The sequence below is a fragment of the Diceros bicornis genome, chromosome 35, assembly GCF_020826845.1.
Source record: "Diceros bicornis minor isolate mBicDic1 chromosome 35, mDicBic1.mat.cur, whole genome shotgun sequence".
Taxonomy (NCBI): Eukaryota; Metazoa; Chordata; class Mammalia; order Perissodactyla; family Rhinocerotidae; genus Diceros; species Diceros bicornis.
Window position 1 is genome coordinate 24,218,316 of NC_080774.1, and position 22,433 is coordinate 24,240,748.

Below are 22,433 nucleotides of genomic sequence, written 5' to 3' on the forward strand. Positions count from 1 at the left end.
GCTTGATTAGATTCAGGTTTAGGGTTTTTTTTTTGGAGGGAGGGGGAGGGGAGAAGTAAAAATACTTCATGGGGGTGCTATATGTTTCCTACTGGGTCATATCCAGAGGCACATAATGTCCTGTCATTTCACTTTTGTAGATTCAGCTGATTTCAGCCTGATCCGTCCATTATGAAGTTCCCCATCAACCTCATCACTTAGAAGCTATTGCAGATCAGTGCCTAGATCCATTATTTCATTAGGGTTACCAAAAGATAATGTTTTCTTCTAATTTTGTCATTCCTTCTGTATTTATTAGCAAATTCTTCTATAAAGAGTTTCCCCTCATAAACTCTTTGGTTACTATGAGATATAGGATACAGACTTAATTCTTTCCCTTTATTATCAGTTTTCAAAATAATGAATTGGTGCTAGAGTAACCTCCAAAGGTGACCACTGAGGTTTTTTTTGTTTTGTTTTTTCTTTTTGTAACTTGAGGAACTTGTGAGTTTAACTTATGGATCTTATATATTTGGTGTTTTGACCCATTTTAATCATTATTCCTTCTGATGCTCAAATTGTCCCATCTTTGGCCAGTGGGAGCCCCTTTAAGTTGACTTCTGAATCCTTTTGACACACAGTGGTCTTGAATAGCCTCTTTACTTTCTGGCATGACAGAATGTCTCAGGCAGGCTCATCTGGCATATTCCTGCACCGGACTTGAAGTCAGCCATTCTCCAACTGGTAGAATCTGGCACTTTAAAAGTGAAAGTGGCCCACTTTCTGTGGGATAAAGGATATTTCTGATAGTGTGGTGTCCACCCAGTTCCCAGAGCTAGATACTGAGCTCTGTCATTTCCCAAACAAGGTATTCTCTCCTGAGTTGGGACTTTGTGTATGCTGGTTCCTTTGCCTTGAATGCCCTTCTACTCCCAGTCCCTCTGACTCAGTGCAAACCTTGCCCTTCCTGTGACACCTTCACCCACTCTGGCAAGTGACTTAGGCCCTATCATCAGTTTATTGCAGCAGTCAACACACAGCATTAAGCATTTGTTTACCAGATGGGCTCCCTCCTTGGGGTCGCAAACATGTCTGGCACATACATAGCAGGCCCTGAGCTTTTCCCATTGTTGTGGCTGTTTTCCAAGCTTGTCAACCTTGGTCTCATCTCTTTCTGCTGTGGCCTCTGTTTAATTCATTTCGCCAGACATTGCACAGAGCACTCTCTAGGTAAATAACCAGAGAATACTTACTGAGCACCTACTATCAAATGTACTTTACATACATGACTTTATTACTCTCAACCTGTGAGGTAGGGATTATTATCCTCATTTTACAGATGAGCAAGAGGAAGCTCAGTGAGGTGGCTGAAAGTCCCACAGCTTCGGAGTGGCTGGACTAGGATTTCGTTAGTGGATCTGACTCCTAAAGCCCAAGATTTTCCCTCCACATCACTGTCCATCAAAATGTGGTCCATGATCCGTCCACATCAGAAACACCTGGGGAGCTTATTAAAATGCATGCTGCTGGATGCCACCTCAGACCTACTGACTCAGAGTCCCAGGGAGATGGGGATGGAAAACTAAATTTCTAGTAAGTTTCCCTAGAGTGATTTTAAACAATTATTATTTTTTGAATAGGTGAAACAGACACAGTTAAAACATTCAAAAGGTTCAAAAGGGTATAAGTGAAAAGCAAGCACCCCACTCCATTCTCCAGTTGCCCAGTTCTCCTCTGCCCATGGCAAAAACAGGCAATCATTTTTCCTTGGGGTGACTCAGCCCACTGAACTTTGAAGACCACCTTTGTATTTGTAGGCTAGACCAAGATGGGCAGGTCTCTGTACTCCAGAGTTCACAGCAAAACCGCAGGTAAGACCACCATTCAGAGGCAGGTGCCCCAGGAAGGGTTCCCAGAGTCACCAGCAAATGGCAGGGACTTCTACTTAGGGGAGTGTCTGCACCTCCGTTTCTAGGACCTTTCAGTCTACTCAGCTCTTGCCATCACTTCATTTAGGAGGCTGGTCCCTGCACAGGCAGTCTTGTCACAAGCAAAGATGAGGAATGAACAATGGGTAAGGGGAGGTAAGACACGTTAGGATGAGCAGAGGGGAGCCTGCATAGAGGTCTAGAGCTGTTAAGTGTCTGGGTGGAAGCCTAGCATCCAACCTTTCAACTTGTATTTCCGATTGTTTGTGGTAACCATCCACCTTTCCCTTTAGGATAGATTATTTAAAATCGGTGATGTTTAACCTTTCTAGGATCAGAGACTCATTTGGGAATCCCATGAGAACTATGGACCTTCTCCCTAGAAAAATGCATAGACAGTAAAACTCCGCAGAAGCTTCACAGACCGCCAGCCAAGATTACGCAGGGATATCCTGGAGGTCCAAGTTAGGAACTCCGCTTTTAGATGTGTTCCTTGTACTATAGCTCAGTTTACAAAAACTCTTTCTATATTCGTTTAGAGAGCCTGAACTATGTCGCCACGTGCAGCGAAGTGCCCTGGCATGAACCAGAGGCCAGCTGGCCCAGGAGGTGGAGGCAGCGGTGGCTTCGGGCCACTGAGCCGGGTTGCCGCGGTAAGGACCCACAGACAGGTAATGGCTGCCATGGGGGGACGGTAGGCCTCCTCGCCAGTTGTTAGTGTCATCTGGCCGGGCCGGGGCCCTGTGCTTCGGGAGCATTTCGTGATTTCTGAGCACAGCACCTGCTTCCCCCAGTCCCCCACCCCCGCCTTCCTGGGTTTCAGGGAGCGAACCCACCCGGGATGGGGGAGCGCCAGCGCAGGATCCCGCCCGCAGAGCTGCGCTGTGAGCCAGCGGGCTCCGCATTCATCATTGTTTCTCCAGCGCCTGGCACGGGTTGGGGCGCAGGCAGGGATGGTAGCCTGAAGCGCGCCGTCCCTTCCGCGTCGCCCGTCTGCCAAGCTCTCACCCCACAGGTGTTTCCAGGGCTCCATCCAAGGGCCAGACTCTGAGCCGGGAGCTGGCGACGCGAGAGGGACAGGCGTCCAAGTCCTGCCCGCTGCGCGCCTGGCGGACAACAGCCAGCGGGCGCAGGCGGCGCGGGGCGCACGGGGCCGGGGAGAGACCTGCGCGCGCCCCCGCCTCGCCCCGCGCGCTCGTGACGGCGCCCCCGGCCCCGCCCCCGACCTCCGCCTCCGGCTTCCCCCCTCCCCTCGACTCGGCCGCGCTCGGGTCGGCGGGCTCTATGGGGAAAGCGGCCGCTCTGTGCCGAGGCGGCGGCTTCGGTGGCCGCTCCCGCGGGCTCTCGTCGCTGTTCACGGTTGTCCCCTGCCTGTCCTGCCACACGGCGGCGCCGAGCATGAGCGCTTCCACGCCCGGCTCCGGGTCGGAGCCCAAGCCTCAACCCCAGCCAGTGCCCGAGCGTGTGCGGCAGCCCGCGTCAGAAGAGGCGTCGGAGCCAGCTTCTGAACCGGTGCCAAGATCGGAGCCTGAGTCTGAGAAGACGTCTGAGCCAAGGCCAGGGTCCAGACAGGGATCGGAACTGCTGCAGGCGTTGGGGACGAGGTCAGCGCTCCGGCAAGAGTTGGGCTCAAGTGTAGGGGCTGGGCCCTTCACCAAAGCCTCATCCGAGCAGCTACCAGCGCTGGGGCCAGTAGTGGGGAGCGTGAGCGTGCTCTTAACCAAACCCGAGCCAGGATCGCTGCCAGCGTCCAAGCCCCTGCCTCTTCTGCGACCTGGACAAACGAAGACGTCTCTTGTTCCAATGTCAGGAAGTGGCACTACCTCCACTGCTGCCATGGTCTTACTACCTCTGGACAGCTTCAAGGGCTGGCTCCTCAAGTGGACCAACTACCTGAAGGGCTACCAGCGCCGCTGGTTCGTGCTCAGCAATGGCCTGCTGTCTTACTACAGGTATGGAAGTGTCAGGGTGGGACATCTGAGTTTGGAGGGTGGTGATGCTGCAGTGATGATGACAGAGGGCATCTGGGGTTGGAGGACACTGCCACTAGCCTAGGGATGTTGGGGACATGCCCTCTAATAGGAGAAATAATGCCTCTGGCCAACCTCCAAGGGTTAGGGGCCCTGACTTCTGGCAGGAGAGTCCCCTGTGGATGTGACCTCTGGCAAACTTGGGTTTAGAGAGTGAGCTGGGTGGTGGAGTGAGGGAGTAATCTGGGGCCTCAGAGCCCCTCTAGTGTTGGTAGTTGTGGGACCTGCAGCGGCTAGCCGTGGAGCCCCCTAAGTCCTTATTTCAGGAGCTTTCTGGTTCAGGAGCTAAGATCATTGTGTTAGGGATTGAGCAGGACAGTAACCTTGTTCATTCCTTGGGACCCACTCATGAGAAGGGCTGCCTGTTCCCTTCTCAGTTAGTCTCTCTGTTGCCCACCTTTCCTGATGCCTGCTGGTTGCCAGGCCTTGAGCTGGGCACAGCACACTCACAGATGTATCAGACTCAGCTTCTGCCCTTCAGGAGCCTATCTTGGCATTCTGTGGAGAACCAGGAAGCATCCCTCTGTGGCCTTTCTTATCCCAGAAGCAGCATGGGATTCAAAATTGAAGTCCAGAGGTGAGATAGCTAACACTGTCTGCCCACTGAAATAGATTGAAAGGGGAAAATATGCTGAAGGCTTTCTCTCCTTCCTTACTGGCTATTGCCTTGGTATGTTTCCTGGGGATGGTTGGTTTAAATTCTCAGATCTCAGATCACTCTATATACCGTTGGTTCTCAAACCTGAGTGAGCATCAGAATTCCCTGTAGGGCTTGTTGAAACAGAGTTCTGGTCCCCCTTCTGAGATTTCTGCTGCAGTGAGTCTAAAGGGACCTGAGATTGGCATTTCTAACAAGTTCCCAGGTGACACTGCTCTGGACCACAGTCTGAGAAGCACTTCTCCACTGTCATTGCAAACAGTAGGGCCCTGCCTTGCTGTTTGCTGAAACTCAGGTCATCTTGCTCACTTCACTCGGCCAGGCTGTATCCCTTCGGGTCACCCACCATAGGATATATAGTCCTTCCTAGCCTTTTTGGAATACACCTTCTAGAGGATGGTTGAGTCTATAACGCCCCTGAGAATTTGGGAGCTCCACTGAACTTAAGTGATGGTTCCCACTCCAAAACAGAGATCACTGTCTTTAATTCCTGCTGGAGGAGAAAGCTGACATGTGTTTCTTATGCGCCCCTCTCATCTTGTGTCTTGGTGCCCCTCAGCCCACTTGGCTGTACCATACAGATCACATAGAACATAGTGTTCTTAGAGTTAGGCAACTGAGCAAAAAGAGATCCTATTCCAAACGGTGTTTTTTTCCCACTTACCATACTCTGTCAAGTATGTAAACATTTCACCAAGACATGCAATGATAGAGATCATCAGTGATTTGCTAGAAAAAAGTGTCACTCTGTCTTCTGAAAGGCAAGGGATGTGACACATGGGGCGTGTTGGCTGTGGACCACACACTCTGTTTTATGTTACATTCATTTATTTTATCCTCACAACCACACTGTGAGGTGGGTTCCAGAATTGTCGTGTTGTACAAATGAGGAGTTCTGAGGTTTGACAGTGGGACATGGTTTGTCCAAAGTCACTGGTCCAGTAGGCAGTGGAGAGAAATTCTGACCTGGGCCTTTTGTACTCCAAAGTCTGTGCCTGTCCCAGATAGGTGTCCTAATGCCCACTCATCCTTGAGTTCAGCATTTCTGAGTTATCTGTATTGTACCAGGGACTACTAACCTGTAGGGGTCAAGGTAATGTTTACAAGTATAGTGTCCCACAGTGGCAGGAAAGCCTAGTTCTAGTGGAAGTAAAATCTGACCTCATGCATTTTTGTTTTATTTTAATTGAAAGAGCAAAGATGTCCTGTCTTCTTTTCTTAAAATAACTATGTATAGACAGTTGGCTGATTTCAAGGTGATCTCAAATTTGCAGATTCTCTGGGTAATTAAGAAAAATTCTTATTTCTTGCTGATAAGGTTGTGGGGACAAATAATGGTTTGGGGAAGGAGGGGTTGTGACAAGTTTCTTGTGTGTATGCTTGCACAGTCCAACTCTGTAGTTTCATTTTGAGACATTTCTAGATTCCAGAGTGGGCAAAATTGTTGCTTGATTTGCCTGGGTGGGATGAATGATTCCTGATCTCGTTTAGCACTCTCGTTTAGTCCTATGTGAGGCCAGCGATGAAGATGTCCTCGTTCTCGTGTTATAGGAAGGGAAGCTGAGGCCTGATGAAAGAGCTCCAGTAGCTTACCCAGAGGCACCCAGTTTGTGGGCTGTGCCTAATGCTTCTGGAGGTAAGTCTCCGTGTGCAGAAAAGGGCCTGCTGAGGTACAGCCAAAATCACCACTTCTTCCCTGCACTCCAGTTTTGCCTTCTGGAAAACACTTTAGTCTGCCTTTCCTCGTGCCTCTCAGCACTTCAGATACTTGACATCGCTCTCCTGTCCCTGCTTCTGATCTGAATCGCCCCTTCTAGACCAGGCATGGCCGTCCTGCCTGCTGAGTCAAGAACTGAGTGCCCTGCAGGCCTGTGGCTCATAATCCTGACCGCAGCAGGGTGGGTTATCAAGGGCTCCACCTGTGCCCAGCGCCGTGCATGTGTTATCTCCTCCCACCCTCCCCAGACCCGCAGTTCTCAGTAGTTCTCCAAGTGTGTGTGGCTGGAATAGAGGCAAGATTCAGGTGCTTGTGAGCTGAAAACAGAGTAAAAGAATTTTTATTCATGATCTCCTTTCCTTAGCGGCCAGGTAGAGTCAGGTTTACCTGCTGGAGTGATGTGGCTGTTGGAGAAGGAATCAGAGCCATTTCTCTTGCTAGCTTCCCATTTGGAAAGACCAACTTCTTTTGTTTTTTTTTTTTAGCTAAATGAAGCCTGGTATTTAGAGAAATGTGTTTGGAGAAAATGTGGGCACATATTTCTTGTGCTCCCTCCTCTATCCCATCCTCCAGCCTGCCCCCCTCCAGGATAACCACCATCCCAAATCCTGGTCACCATCCCCTTTGTTTCCTTTTTATTTAGTTTTATCTCATCTACATGCAATTAAAAAAACCACACATGTGGGGGCTCACCCAGTGGCACAAGCGGTTAAGTGCGCGCGCTCCGCTGCGGCGGCTCAGGGTTCGCCGGTTTGGATCCCGGGCGCACACCAACGCACTGCCTGTCAAGCCATGCTGTGGCGGCGTCTCATATAAAGTGGAGGAAGATGGGCACGGTTGTTAGCCTAGGGCCAGTCTTCCTCAGCGAAAAAAGAGGAGGATTGGCAGATGTTAGCACAGGGCTGATCTCCTCACAAAAAAAAAAAAAAAAACACATATTTTTCATTTCAACCATTTTTAACTTTATAAAAAAGGGTATTTATTGTACTGTATATGATTTGAGGGGAGGGTGCTTTGACTGCTTTATAACAGTCCAGGATGTGAGTATATTACCTTTTCTTTATGCATTTTCCTCTTGATGGGTGAAATCGTTGGGTTGTGGAGAATGTGAATACTCACCTTACATAATGCCAAACTATTTTCCAAAGCAGTTGTACTAATTTATACTCCCACCGGCAATTAATAAGAGATTTTGTGGATCTGTGTCCTTTGCAACACTTGGTATTGTCAGCATTAATTTTTGCCACTCAAGTAGGTGCACTGTGACATCTTGTAGGCTTGACCTGCATTTCAATCCCCATTATTTTTACCTTAATAGAAAATCAGTGGGGGTTTGGATTAGAGTTTCTCCATTAATTAATTGTGGCTTCATCAGGTATTTCTGCCCTGGATTTTGCTTGAGAAGCTCATTTGATCACTTAAGCTTATTCTAAGGGAGAAAGTACGTAGTGCTAACAGCTGACTTAGTAACATTTGTATTATGAGAGAAAAAAATGCTCTTTGTAAATATTGTCACATATAGAAAGAATTTCTGAGGAGTATGTGTAATTGTTGGCAGGTTTTTACTTCTTTCCAACGATGTGCTAGGAATATAAATAAATACAGGAAACGAGGTTCTTATTCCATTGCTTAGCACTCTTAATCATATATCACATATCTATTTGGATACCAACAAGGAGAATATGGTTTTGTGCTCAATTTTTTTTAGGTTGTTAGTTCCCATTAAAAAAATTTCATGCCTAGTTATCATCTCATAGAGAATATGTAATTACATAAAATTAGGGAAAAATTCATAAATTATGTGGAGTCTTCAGAAGTATTGGCTTCAGCAAGTTCTTATGGAGAGAGTGTTCCAAATATAAGCTTTTTCTACATTAGTGACAAAATTGATCTGGTTAAGCAAAATTCTGTTTTGTTGTATTATGAGTTACCTGTTTGGTGACATTGTAAATGACATTTGTTTCCCAGGAAATGATTTCAAACAGAAGCATTTGTTTTAATTTATTTATTGTTCAGACTGATCTATGGGTAGGAATGGCTAAGCCAGTTGGCAAGGAAGGCCTCAAAGAAATTAGTCTGGGTCTATAAGAAAGAAGGCTTCAGTCAAGTGAAAGTAAATTTTGTAAGTCCTCTGGTTGAGGAAGATCAGTGAACATTTGGTGAGCTGGGACCATTTTGCACTGGTGGCCAGGTAACAGAAAGACGGCACACCAAGACATCTTTGCCTCTAGGATGGATCATGTACTCATTCCTCCAGTGGGGCTAACTCGCAAAGGCAACTCACATGGAGACTGGGCACCAGGAAGTAGTTGTCAATGTCAATGTCAGTTTAGGTAATACTCAAAGGACAGAGATGGAAAAGACTATCCAGTTGCAAAGTGTCCCCGAAACAGTGAAGTTGAGAGTGCAAGTCTGTGGTTTAAGCCATTGGGGTCTCCATCCTAGCAGGAGCATCCTGGCCTTATTATATTGGATACAGCTTTAATTTGAAATATCATTCAGTGTTTCATACTGTGAGACTGTTAGGAGGCTGAAAAGGAATGCGCAGGTTGACAATGTGTAAATATTTGTTTGAAGTATATTTTCTTAACATTAGCACAATGGTGTTGCAGACTTCTATGAGTGGACTAGCAGCATATTTTGGAGGAGCACAGTGCCAACCAATGTTCTTAGCAAGGTCTAGTGACACGTATTGTAATTTTCCTGACAAAATTTGCTCCTCCTCCTAACTTTCCTGTTTCTATGAATAGCTGAAAACCTCTGAGTTGTGCTGGCTGCCTCCTCCCTCCCTCATCCCACAGCAGGTGGAATTGCCGAGCCCTGCCTGTCTCTCTCGTCTCTCCTCTCCAATCCTAGTGCCACAACATGGTTCAGGTCTGCCTTGTGCTTAACTGGTGTCCAAGCTTCCAGCTTCTGCCGTGAACAGTGCATCCCTGCTCTGGTGCTAGCTCCCCACCCTGATGGCCCTGGAGTTGCCTTGACTTCTCCCGGATTCTCTTTCAGTAGTTCCATCCCCTGTGTAGCAGTTCCCTGCAGGAGATTTCTCCTGTTTGAAATACCCACAGTGGCCCTTGGCTGATCCAAGGACCACATCTGCCTCCTCTGGGAGTTTACAGATTGTGTATATGGGCATCTCTGCAGACAGCTTTGTACCAAAGGGATACCAACTCCAAGTTCGGCATCTTCTCTGTATTCTGCATAGAGCCTAGCGTGGTGCTTTGCCGTTGATACGGTCTCAGTAACTTGGTTAGTCTGAATGGATGAGTGAGTGAATGAATGAGAATTGGCTGTGATTTTATGGGATTTCAGAAAGCCAAGTATGTTAGTGCAACTTGGATTTTTCTTAATTTGTTTTCAATTTCAAAAACTTGTGTGCTGAAATAAGATTGGGAAGATAAATTGGAGATTGCTGGCTTAAGCCAGGAGTGCCAGAGATGTGACAGTTAGAAATTCAGATTATCTGGATATATTATGTTGACAGGGTTGAATGTGTCGAAATAGGCCCAATGACCCAATGGACTATCTGTGGTCGTCATTTGTATTCCATAGGGTTGCAAGTGTTTGTGCATGTTGTCTGTATATACCTAGGATGCTTTGTCACATTGTACAGTGTGGCAGTGGCTGGAGGAATGGAGAGCAAAGATAAAGCTTTTAAAAGGGCTTTTCACAGTCTTGTAGCTCTTTAAACTAGTTTCCTGTGCACCTGATGGTTTGCCTTGCACGTGCTACACGTGCAAGACCCTGTGGGAAGCAGGCCGTGGATCAGAGGTGAGGCCTCCACCCTAAAATGTTAGATCCAATTGGATAATAGGCCCGCACATGTGTGGGGTTCTCCGCAGGTGTCAACAATTTCCAGTTCACAGTTTCAGTGAGGAGTGCAGCTTCTTCCTTATTGTCCTGTTAAATGGAGGAAGAAGTAGGAGCTCGTGGGCAGCACCAGGACTCAAACAGCCTTCTGACTCAGCCCATGCTAAGTTGTCTACCTACCTCACATCGGGGAGACTCCTTGCTGGGGTCCTGTGTTGGGGTCTCCAAGACTAACCCTAGGTTCCATGACCCGCTAGGAGGACTCACAGGACTTGGCATTGAGTTGTGCTCACAGCTGTGCTTTAATTACAGTGAAAGGAGGCAGGGCACAATCAGCAAAGGGAAAAGGGGCGTGGGGCGAAGTCCAGGGAAACCAGGTGCAGGCTTCCAAGGGTCCTTTCCCCGTGTAGTCACACAGGACATGCTAATTCATCCAGCAACAAGTTGTGACAACACATGTGAAATGTTGCCAACCACATATGCTTGTTAGAGACTCAGTGCCCAGGGTTTTTATTGGGTGGGGGCTGGTCACATGGGTACCCCGTGCCTGGCATGTTCCCAAAGTCCAGACTTCCAGAAGGAAAGCAGGTGTTCAGCATAGACCACATTGTACAAGCAGTTTAGTTGTAGTCAGCCACCCTTGCCAGTTAGGGAATGGGGCAGGGAGGGGGGAGCTCTCCCCAGTCCAGACTTGCAGACGCCAGCCAAGGGCCCGCCTTGGACACGGGCCTTTCAGAAGATGAGCAGTCTCAGGCCTGCTCTGTTAATTCTTTTCTGCGTGGGTCTGACCTCCTTCCTCCTTGCAGACTTCAGTGATGTCAGTCAGGGGTAAGGGCCGGCACTCACTCTGGTTCAAGGAGAGTGAGTGCTTACACCTGGCTTTGAGTGGCAGAGTGGATTCTCTTTTCCTGTCAGAGAAAGCACATGCCAGTCTTGCAGGGTGACTAACACACCGAGTGGTCTGCTGCTCTGTGTGCTGAGAGCCTTCTCTCTGGAGCCTCTGGCCATGTGGTTGGCCCTTTATTGCTTCAGAGACACTCTTCTGATCTAGCCCTTCCCAAGGCCTTTGGTGGCTCGGGTTTTGCATATGGCTAGGGTACACTTGCCACATGGACTTCCTTCCTCCGCAGGTGCTTCTGTGCCTTTGGTGGAATGTCTGGTGTGAGTTCTTCAGCTGCTACTGACCCTTGTACCTTCTTCAGGGAGAGTCTGTTAATCCAAGATTGGGGCCCGATGAGCAGTCTGGAACATTGTGACAGTGAGCATACACCAGCTTTGGTTGTACCGTTTATTGAGGGCCAACAATGTACAAGGCAGTGTGGGAGACAGACATGCATACTGTTATCAAACCGCTGGGTGGAGGAGGAGAAGGGAAGTCTGCATCCATCCTGGCTGATCAGTAAGAGGCCCGCAGCTTCAGGCAAAGTGCTGTGGGGGAGCTCCCAGGGAGCTGGGTGTTCAAGCATGCGGCTTTCACATCTCCTGTAGCCTTCTGGGTTGTAGTTGGCAAACTGTGTCAGTAAAGAAAGGCCTGTGAAAAGGGTTTGGGGTTCCTTAAACCAAGATCAATATCTGCTTATCCCAAAGGGAAGGAAATATGAATGAAATGGGCCTGGACGACTACACTGAATACTGACACGTGGGTAGGAGGAGATGGTAAGAAACATTCTGAACAAAATTGAAATTGGCAGCTTGATGTGTGGTGAATCACATACCAGGTGTCACCACACAGAGATGTGGCTTCAAGAGGCTCCTTTCATAATCATACATAGGAAGCAAACTGTCAATGAGTTTTGGATCATGCTGGGTGCTCTATGCTTTTTTCTTTTATGTGGGACTGTTTCCTGCATCTGTTTCGGTTTTTAAGAGTTCTCAGAGTTCTGATCACTTAGCTTCACCCCTCTTGGCACCTCATCACGTGCTCAGCCACGGGTCTGTGCATTTAATACTGATTTAACAGTCTTGACTCACACCCTTTGATCTGCATTGCTGGGCCATTGCCTAGACCAAGAAGAGGGCAGATGGTATTGCTGAGCTTGCATAGGAAACTGCCAGATTGTGTTGTCCTTTGAAGCAGCAGTAGGTGCTGTCTTCCTAAGATATGGTGTGTGGCTTCCCTGGGCTCACTGCTCACTGCTCTTCCCGGCCGGGTCCCCACCTCCCTTTCTCCCTATCTCTCCCCTTCCACTGGCCTTGACCCTTTTTCCGCCCAACTTGCCATATTAGCCCTCTGCAAACCACATCCCTTTCATTCTCCCCTCCAGATCTCTGCACCTGCCATCCCCTCACCCAGGAGGACCCCTCCTCATTGCTGTGGACATCCTAGAAAGGCAGTCTTAATTCTAGGTCATCTCAGCATGGACCTGCTTGGATTCCCCTCCAACGAGCTGGGCTTGTGGAACCATCCTTCCTCTGCAGTCCTCTTGTGTATTATGTCATTTGGCTGTGCACCCCTGTTAGCTGGGTGTTGGTCTGTCTCCCTCCATTAGGTTAGCACCTCCCTCTTCCCCACCAGAGTGTGGGGCTATGTCTTCTTACTGTAGTGTCCCCTGGGGTGCTGGGCATAGTGCCTTGTACTTAGTAGATTCTCCAATTTCAGTGAAGTTTTTTTTTTTAATGGAAAATAGACTTTCTAATTTCAATCTTTTTATATGTTGTAAAGACCCAACATGCAGCCTGGACTATTGCAGTAGCCCAAGGGGTCATCACTGAATTGCCAGGAGAATGGAGGACCACAGGGGCTACATATGGCCCGGCTTTTTTTTTTTTTCTTTTTGTGAGGAGATCAGCCCTGTGCTAACATCTGCCAATCTTCCTCTTTTTTTTTACCGAGGAAGACTGGCCCTGGGCTAACATCTGTGCCCATCTTCCTCCACTTTATATGGGATGCCGCCACAGCATGGCTTGCCAAGCGGTGTGTCGGTGTGCGCCCAGGATGCGAACTGACGAACCCCGGGCCGCCGCAGCGGAGCGTGTGCACTTAACCACTTGCGCCACCTGGCCAGCCCCTGGCCCAGCTTTTTAGCCCCTTTTCTGAGGCTTAGCATGAACCAAGGATATGTGGGGGTATTAAGAGCTCATTGTATTAATTTATATTTAAAACTCTTCGTTACAAAGAATTTTAAACATGTCAGAATAGACAATAGTATAATGAACTCCCATGCATCCATTACCCAGTTTCAACAGTTATTAACTTCCTGGCCAATCTTATTTCATCTCAGGCCCCCGTCGTACTATTTTGAAGTGAATCCCAAACATAACATTTCACTTGTAAATGTTTCAGTGTGTATCTCTAAAGGATAAGGATTTTTAAGAACATATCCACAATACCGTTGTTACAACTAAAACAAATGACTAATAATTCCTCATTATCATCATATATCCAGTCAGTGTTCACAGTTCCAATTATCTCAAATGTCATAAATGGTTTTTTGTTACATATGTTTATATCAGGACTCAAATAAAAACCCGCAGAATTTCCCACAGTCTGGATTTTGTTGATTGCATTCTCTTGGTGTAGGTTAACGTGTTCCTGTATCCTCTGTAATTCCTTAATTTGATAGATGGATCTAGAAACTTGATCAGGTGGTGATGTGATCTTCCATCAAGAGTTCATAATGTCTGGAGTGTTCTCAGTTTGTGATGTTAGCAGTTGTTGATGATCAGTCTTTGATTAGTCTAATTCTATCACTTCTTCCTCATTTTATTATCAGGAATACTTCTATAAAGAGAAACTTCCCCTCATCTACTACTCTTTGGCTACTCAAGGGTACAGTTCCCACAGGAAAGGCAGAGTAAATGCTTGATTCTTTCCCTTTATACACAAGCTTTCAAAAAAATGAGTTGGTTCTTATCTTCCAATGGTGACCAGTCAGTTTGTTTTCTTAAATAGCACTATACCTCATGGATACAAGCACGTTTGCTGTGTTTCAGCCCACTGCTGTATTGCCCTTAATGATGCTCATATTGTCCTGCCTTGTCTTTGCTTAGTGCGGGTCTCTTCAGTTGGTTCTGGAGTCCTTTGGATAGGACCCTGATGGTATTGATAGCTAGTTGAGTCTGGCTTGAAAAGATGTTCCAGGCTCTTCTTGTACTTGTCTTGTCCCAGCCCTCGAGTCAGTTAAGGGTCCAATTTCATTCTTTTGTGTGTGGATATCCACTTTTCCCAGCACCATTTGTCAAAGAAAGTGTCCTTTCCCTGTCGAGTGCTCTTGGCTGCCTTATCAAAGATTATTTGACCATATATGTGAGGGTGGAAATCAAACCCTTCTGAAAAACACCTACACTAATTGAATATGATGTGTTATTTTCAAGGTCCAGCTGCAACTCTGTCATCTGGGACCATGGGAAGACAAGAAAGACAAACCTCTGAAGTCCCTACTCACATTTTTAGGCTTCTGTAATTAGCTATTAAACTCTACTTGCAAAAAGAATGATTGTGATAGCCTATGAGGAGGTGAGTGGAGATCAAAAGCAGACACTTAGGTTGCTGACAAAGATTGCTGACAGGTACCTGCATTTTGACACTAGAGTCTCCTTTTTCTTTTCTTTCTTTTTTTTTTTTTTGAGAAAGATTAGCCCTGCGCTAAAGTCTGTTGCCAATCATCCTCTTTTTTGCTGAGGAAGCTTGGCCCTGGGCTAACATCTGTGTCCATCTTCCTCTACTTTATATGGGACACCGCCACAGCATGGCTTGACAAGCGATGTGTAGGTCCACGCCCAGGATCCGAACCTGTGAACCCCAGGCCACTGAAGCGGAGCGTGCAAACTTAACCGCTAGGCCACCAGGCCGGCCCTAGAGTCTCCTTTTTCATCTTCCATTCATTCCAAACATGTCAACCCCCACTCACTTTCAGGACCGGCCTCACCTGTGCCTCTCTAGGGTCATCTTCTGATCTCTTTTTCAACTGTCACACTCCAGTGACAGTGGCCTCTGTGTACATCCTGACAGAAGAGGGGGTAGATGGGAGTTAGAACTGGATTCTCAGCTCACTTGTGCTCCTGGATCAAGCAGCTCCAAAACAAATCACCCCAGAGCTCAGAGGTTCAGAGCAGTGGTGGTTTATTGCTTGTGTGTCTGCAGATGGCCAAGGCAGCTCTGCCTCAGGAGCAGCACCAGGGAGGCTCCTCTGCCTTGAATGAACAGGCTAGTGGAGTGAGTCTTCTCACCATGGTGGCAGAAGTGTGGGAGGGTGAGCAGGGAATGAGACACTCCAGCTCAAACCTTCACTCCAGTCCACATTTCTTTGGCAGAATCAAGGCACATGGCCCCGTCCAATATTAGTGGGGTGGGAAGATACCCACTCCACATTCTAGTGGGTCATCCTGCAAAGTCCCATGGCAAAGAGTGTGGACATGTAATTGTGATTCAGGGAGGGTGTTAAGAATTGGGAAAAATACTTCAGTCTATTCCAGCCTCTAACCTTCCTTCCAGTGATCACAGTCTTCATTTGTAAAATAAGAGGGCTGGACTAGATGATCTCCTGAGTTCTAGCTCCAGCTTCCTGAGAATTTGACGGGGAACCAATTGGAAGAAGTTGGGGGAGAGATGAGATGTCAAAGACGATCTATGCCTGGCACTGGGCTTCGCACATCGAGGTGCTCAGGAAATATCTGTTGACTTAATTGCTTGGAGATCTGAGTCCAGGTGGCTGGGAAAGAATGAGGGATGCTTTTGCTGGGCCACAGATGTTTGCTGGCCTTCCTACCACAGGGGCCACAGGCCTTTGGAAGCACTTTGAAGTTGCAGTAGCAGCATCCGGGTGCTCGTCTCCCTTTTTTTTTCTGCTGTCACCAATGGACTGGATCCAGTGATGGTGAGGGCCCTTGCTGCTGAGTCCCAGGACAGCTCCTGAGCCCCTGAGAACAGATCTAATAGTGTGTACCAGTTCCCAGTCTTGGGAGACTTGCAAGCAGACTGAGTAGGGGCACCACCTTTTGCTGAGTTGTTCAAATGCTGTGACAAGAAAGGCACTTTCTTTGAATTCTCTGTTTTTAGAAAATGAAATTATTTTGCTAGATGCAAAAAACTCTTTTGATTCCTGCAGTTTTCCTAGGTTTAAATTTATTTTGCCTGTCAGTTTACTGGGTCTTTGCCTTCTGGAGACGGGTTTAGGGCATTCTTAACCTCTGAGCAGATTCCCGTTGTGCTTTCTCTCTTGCTTGTGATTACCTGAGTACTTCACAACCTGTCCTGCCTTTGCAGCCTTCTAGACATTAATGGCTTCAAGCTGCAGCCCTCCTGCCTCCCTTCCCATCAGCCCTAGTTTGTACTTGGTGACAATATGTCATTTATGTGCATGTGCAGCTGCTTGAGGGTGGAACCAGTAGCTCATGTGTCATCTGTTTCGTCCCAGAAGGCCCAACACACAATAAATCACTGTTAAGTAGCTGTTAGCCAGCCACACACTGCACAGGCATGTCATCGGTGCCTGGGAAGCTGACCAGCGAGATTCCCTAGGTCCCTGATTAAGTTGCATGGTGTGGCAGTGGCAGAATCTCTAGGTAGGAAAGGAACTTAAAGATCATCTGGTCCAACTATCTCTTTGTTCACTGACTTCTGCCTATAGTATCTCTGCTGCATCAGCACCAGCCTCTGAGGAAACCTTTATCTACCAAGACAAGCTGGTGTTCCTTAGATAACTCTGAATGTTAGAAAATTCATCATCTGTTGAGCTGAGGTGGGTTTCCAGGCAACATCTGTCCTCACTGGGATGTTTCTGTGTCCCACACAGCTGGACTTATCCCTTCCACATGGCCACTCTTCCCCTCAGGGAGGCTGGCTCAATGTCCCTATGTATTATCTATTGCTGCATAACAAATCATCTCAAATTTGGTGGCTTAAAACAATAGTAAACATTATCTCACAGTTTCCGTGGGTCAGGGATTCATGAGTGGGTGGTTAGGTGGGGTGATTCTTGCTCAGGATGTCTCATGAGGGCCACGCTCATCTGAAGGCTTGACTGGGGCTGGAGGCTCCACTTCCAAGGTGGCTCACTCACATGCCTGGCAAAGTGGTGCTGGCTGTTGACAGGAGGCCTCAGTTCCTCACTCTTTGGACCTCTCCAAAGGGCTGCTTATGTCCTCACAATGTCACAGCTGGCTTTTCCCAGGGAGAGTCATCCAAGAGAGAGCAAGCAGGAAACACAATATCTTTTTTTTTTTTTTTTTTTTTTTTTTTACCTACCCTCAAAGTCACACTTTGTCATTTCCACAATATTCTTTTGGTTACACAGGTCAAGTCCTGCCCAATGGAGGAGGTAGGCTCCAAACCTCTGTGACCCTCACTTTCCTCATCTGTAAACAGTCCTGCTTGGCTGTTTGAAACAAACTGTGAAGTACTTGTAAACTGTTGCATAAGTGAAAGGGATGTTTTGAATGTAAGGGTTTTGCTAGTAGTGAATGCTTAACTAATGAGAACCTCCTGTTTAACAGGCACAGTCAAGGAAAGCAGGATTGGATTTGCCAGAGAATGAGGAAGACATATTTGAGGTCTCTTTTGGGGGTAGCCAGGTTGTGGGCTATCCTTCTGGAGTTCATGAACCTGCTCATGAGAGGACCCCTCTCTGCTGTCAGGGCCCTTCCCTGTTCAGTCGAAATGGTGGAGGGGAGACGAAAGGTTACACACTCTTGTTGGATACTATGGGGGCCCAAGAGAGCCACCACCCCATGGAGGCCCAAACTTCGTCTGTCTTGTTCACTGTTCTGAACCCAGTGCCTGGCCTGCCATGTTGACTGAACAAAAGAATGGACGTGCCAACTAGGGGGTGACTGTTTTAAACACAGCCTCTGTTTTGGGAGTCTACAACTGCCTGTGCTGTGAGGCCTTCAGTTTTGTAGGCTGCTGTCATGTTTGTCATTTGAAGCTTGGTGGGAGTCACTTTTACAAAAGATTATTTCATCTAATATTAATGTCAGTGCCTATAATACTGGAGGCCATGAAGGAAAGAAGTAGAATTCCTGAATAAATTACATGTCTTACGATTAGATCTGTAGGCTCATACTGTAATCTGTGCATTTAAATTTGTAATTGGCCTTGGTGTGTTAAATTTTGACTTAAGTGTTTCCTTAATTAACCTCTAATTTATGGCATTTCAGTCTTCTGCTTGGCTTGGTAACTGGTTTTCTTTTTTAGGACTTCCTTTGCTTAGTGTAGCATTTTTGGGGGTATGTTTTAGTGCTGCTGGATTTTTAATTCACTTGTAAAAGGAAAAACCTAGGTTGCTGGAATATCCTGTAGATTGTGGCTGCAGCTACAGAAGTTGTGTGATGATTTAAAAAAAAAAAAATCTGTTCAAGTATCCTGAATTGCTGTGTAGGAGAATGTGGATTTACAGGCCCATGACTGTGCTCAAAATAGATCTAGCCCAGTGCCCTAGGGACCCGTCATCTCCTTCCTTCTCATCCTGAGACACTCAGTGCACAGCCTCATTCCTGTGCCTGGTTCATTGGGACTCAGGAGGCCCCCTTTGTCACCAAAGTTGTTCAGCATTTCTGTTGGGGAAGAATTTAATATACAATGCTTTTATATTTTATTATGGAAGTTTTTAAACGCATATGAATGTAGAGATGTTGGTATAAAGAACACCATGTCCCCATCAACCGTTGTCAGCAAGTCTCACCCGAAGGTCACTCTGTGGCCTCCCTACTCTCACTTAATTTGAAGCAAATCTCAGATGCCTTTAACTTAATTTTAATAATTAAGTTAAAAATAATAATATTTATAAATATTTTAGTATATATCTCTTTAGAGATGAAGGTTTTTCAAAAAAAATAATCAAAAGGCATTAACATGCCTAAAAATTTAATAATAATTCCTTAGTATTATCAAATATTCAGTCAATATTAAAATTTCCCCATTGATTTAAAAAAATTTTTTATAGTTTCTAGAAAGCAGGATCCAAATAAGGTCCATACATTACAATTGTTGATATTTCTCCTCAGATTTTTTAAATAAACTTTTTATTTTGAAAATTTCAAACTTAGAGGAAAGTTACAAGGATAATACAAAGAACTCCTAAGTACCCTTCCCTCAGATCCCCCAGTTGTTAATATACTACATTTACCTTGTCATTCTCTCTCTATGTTATATATATTTTATTTTATTTCTTTTATGAGGAAGATTAGCCCTGAGCTAACATCTGTTGCCAATCCTCCTCTTTTTACTGAGGAAGATTGGCCCTGGGCTAACATCTTTGCCCATCTTCCTCTACTTTATGTGGGATGCCGCCACAGCACAGCTTGACTAGCAGTACATCGGTCTGTGCCCGGGGATCTGAACCTGTGAACCCCAGGCCGCCGAAGCAGAGCGTGTGCACTTAACTGCTATGGCACCGGGCCAGCTCCTATATTATGTTTATACATATTATTTTTTTTAACTATTTAAGAGTAAATCGCTGACATGATGCCCATTATCACCTAATACTTCAGTGTGTATTCCTTAAAACAAGGACATTCTCCTACATATCCACAGTGTAAACATTGATACAATGCTGCTATCTAATCCATGGACTCCATTCATATTTTTCCAGTTGTCCCAATAATGTCCTTTAGAGGCACAGGATCCAATCCAGCATTATAGATTGCATTTGGTTGTTGTGTCTTGTGACTTTAGTTTCAGTCTGGAACAGGTCTTCCATTTTCCCTTGTCTTTCATGACCTGGACATTTTTGATGAATACAGGCCAGTTACTTTGTAGAATTTGCCTCAATTTGGGATTGCCTGCTGTTCTCTTATGTTTAGATTCAGATCCTGTGTTTGTGACAGGAACACCAGAGGTTGCGCTACTGTGTCCTTCACAGTGCATCATATCACGAGGCTCATGATGTTAATTTGTCCTGCTGCTAGTGATATAACTTTTATCCGTAGTTAAGACGATGTTTGCCAGATATCTCCACTGTAAAGTTAATGAATTTTATAATTATTAATAAGTAATGAGAAAGTATTTTTATGAAGAGATACTTTAAGGCTGTATAAAACCCTGTTTCTCAACAAATCTCCACCCACTGGTTTTAGCACCCTTTGATGATTCTTGCCTGAATCAGTTATTACTTTGATGGTTGCCAATTGGTGATTTTCTAACACCATTTCTTCTACTTTTATTAGTAGACATCGTACTGTGAGGAAGGTTATTTATCTATTCATTTATTTATATCAGTATGAACTCATGGATTTCTATCTTATCCAATGGGTTATTATGATAACTGTCATTTATTTTGATGCTCAAACTGTCCCAGCTTTGGCCAGGAGGAGTCCTTTTAAACTGGCTCCTGGGGGCCGGCCTGGTGGCACAAGCGGTTAAGTGCACGCGCTCCACTGCGGCGGCCCGGGGTTCGCTGGTTCGGATCCCGGGCGCGCACCCACGTACTGCTTGGGAAGCCATGCTGTGGCGGCGTCCCATATAAATTGGAGGAAAATGGGCACGGATGTTAGCCCAGGGCCAGTCTTCTTAGCAAAAAAAGAGGAAGATTGGCAGATGTTAGCACAGGGCTGATCTTCCTCGCAAAAAAATAAAAAATAAACTGGCTCCTGTGTTCTTTGACATTCCCCATCACTCTGAACACTTTCTTACTTTTGGCACAACAAAATGTTCCTGGTTCATCTTGTACTGGAGTCTGCCATTTCTCCAATAAGCCCTGGTTCCTTTTAGTGGAAAATGGTTATCTAAAAGTCAAACTCTGAGTGCTAGGTGTGCTCATTGTTCTTAGGACATCATTGTTTCTAGAGACTCTCTCTGTGGATACGGTTGATTTTTCTAACCTTCTCTTTTCATATTTCCAACTTCAGACTCTGACAGTAAGAGATCTGTCTCCCATTATCCTCAATATATTTATTTATTTGCTCAGCACCCTGTATGGAGCTACCCTCCCACCCATGCTGGCCAAATCACCACTGTTCCTGCACAGCCAGTCACGCTGGCCGATTTTCTTGACTTTAGTGCTCCTGACCTTGCTGGCAACACTGACCAAACCCCTGGCCTCAGGGCCTGGCTCAGCTGTTGCCGCTGCCGGTGCCGCTGCCGGCTGTGCTGTCTGAATCCTCATGGTTTAGCACTGCCTGGGAAAGGGGAAGAGGCTCTCCAATCTTTTTTGATTTATAGGTTCTCCTTTCCTCTCTCTTTTTTCCCCCTTGCAATTTATTTGTTGAAGAAACTAGGTCATTTGTTCTGTAATTTCCCACAGACTGGATTTTGCTGATTGCATCTCCATAATGTTGTTTATCATACTCTTCTATTTCCTTTATTTCCTGTAAACTGACAGCTAGAGAGTTGATTAGAGTAAGATTCAATTATGTTGACAAAATTGTTCATAGGTATTTTGAAAGCACATATTATCTGATTCTCTCTTTCACACACACACATGCGTGCACACACATAAGCAACCATCGCTGATAATTTTCTAGACCCATTAGTTCATTACAGCTTGCAAAATGATGATATTCTGTCATTCCTTTTGCAGTTATAACACTGTAAAGAGAAACTTGCCCTCATCAACCATTTGGTTACCCAGTGGTTTAGTTAATATGGAAATGGTGGAAAAAACACCCCGTGCTTTCCTTTATTCACCAGTTATCAAACGAATGAGTTGGATCCCTAGCTCCTCCAAAGGTTACTGATGACTTATTTTTTTCAGTATCTTTATGAAGTCCTTGACTTGATGTCTTTCAATGTATTGCAGTTATTATTCTTGAGATATAATTCATATACCATACAAGTCACCCATTTAAATTGTACAATTTAATGGTTTTTAATATATTCGCAGATATGTGCAACCATCACCACAGTCCATTTTAGAATGTTTTCATCACTTCCACTATCACTCCCCTGTGCTTTCCCCCACCAGATCTGCTCCCCAGTCCTAAGCAACCACTCATATACTTTCCGTCTCTCTATATTTCCCTATTCTGGACTTTTATATGGATGAACTATGTAGACTTGTGTAACTGGCTTCTCTCATTTAGTATAATGTTCAAAGTTTATCCAAGTTGTAGCATGTGTCAGTACTTCATTCCTTTTTAGGGCTGAATAATATTCCATTGTATGGATACAATTCATTGTATGACTATACCAAATTATTTTTGTCCATTCATCCATTGATGGATATTTGGCTTGTTTCCACCTTTTGGCTGTTATGCGTAATGCTGTTATAAATGTTTGTGTCTAAGTTTTCGCGTGGACATAGGCTTTTATTTCTCTTGAGTATATGCTTAGGATCAGAATTGCTGGGTCATAGGGTAACTCTATGTTTAATTATTCTATAGTGTTTTTGAGTATATCTCTTTAGATAACTTTTTTAGTGGTTCCTCTATATATTACA

General features: G+C 45.8%; 1 protein-coding gene across 1 annotated transcript in view; it reads left to right on the top strand.

Annotated features, from left to right (window-relative positions):
- OSBP2 (oxysterol binding protein 2) overlaps window positions 1–22,433 on the top strand; it is a 196,836-nt gene that overhangs the window by 15,937 nt on the left and 158,466 nt on the right. The window contains exons 3-5 of the mRNA XM_058531789.1: window positions 1,797–1,850; window positions 2,447–2,578; window positions 2,923–3,859. Coding sequence (XP_058387772.1) covers window positions 1,808–1,850; window positions 2,447–2,578; window positions 2,923–3,859 — 1,112 coding nt within the window. The 5' untranslated portion in view covers window positions 1,797–1,807. The remainder of the gene's footprint in view (window positions 1–1,796; window positions 1,851–2,446; window positions 2,579–2,922; window positions 3,860–22,433) is intronic.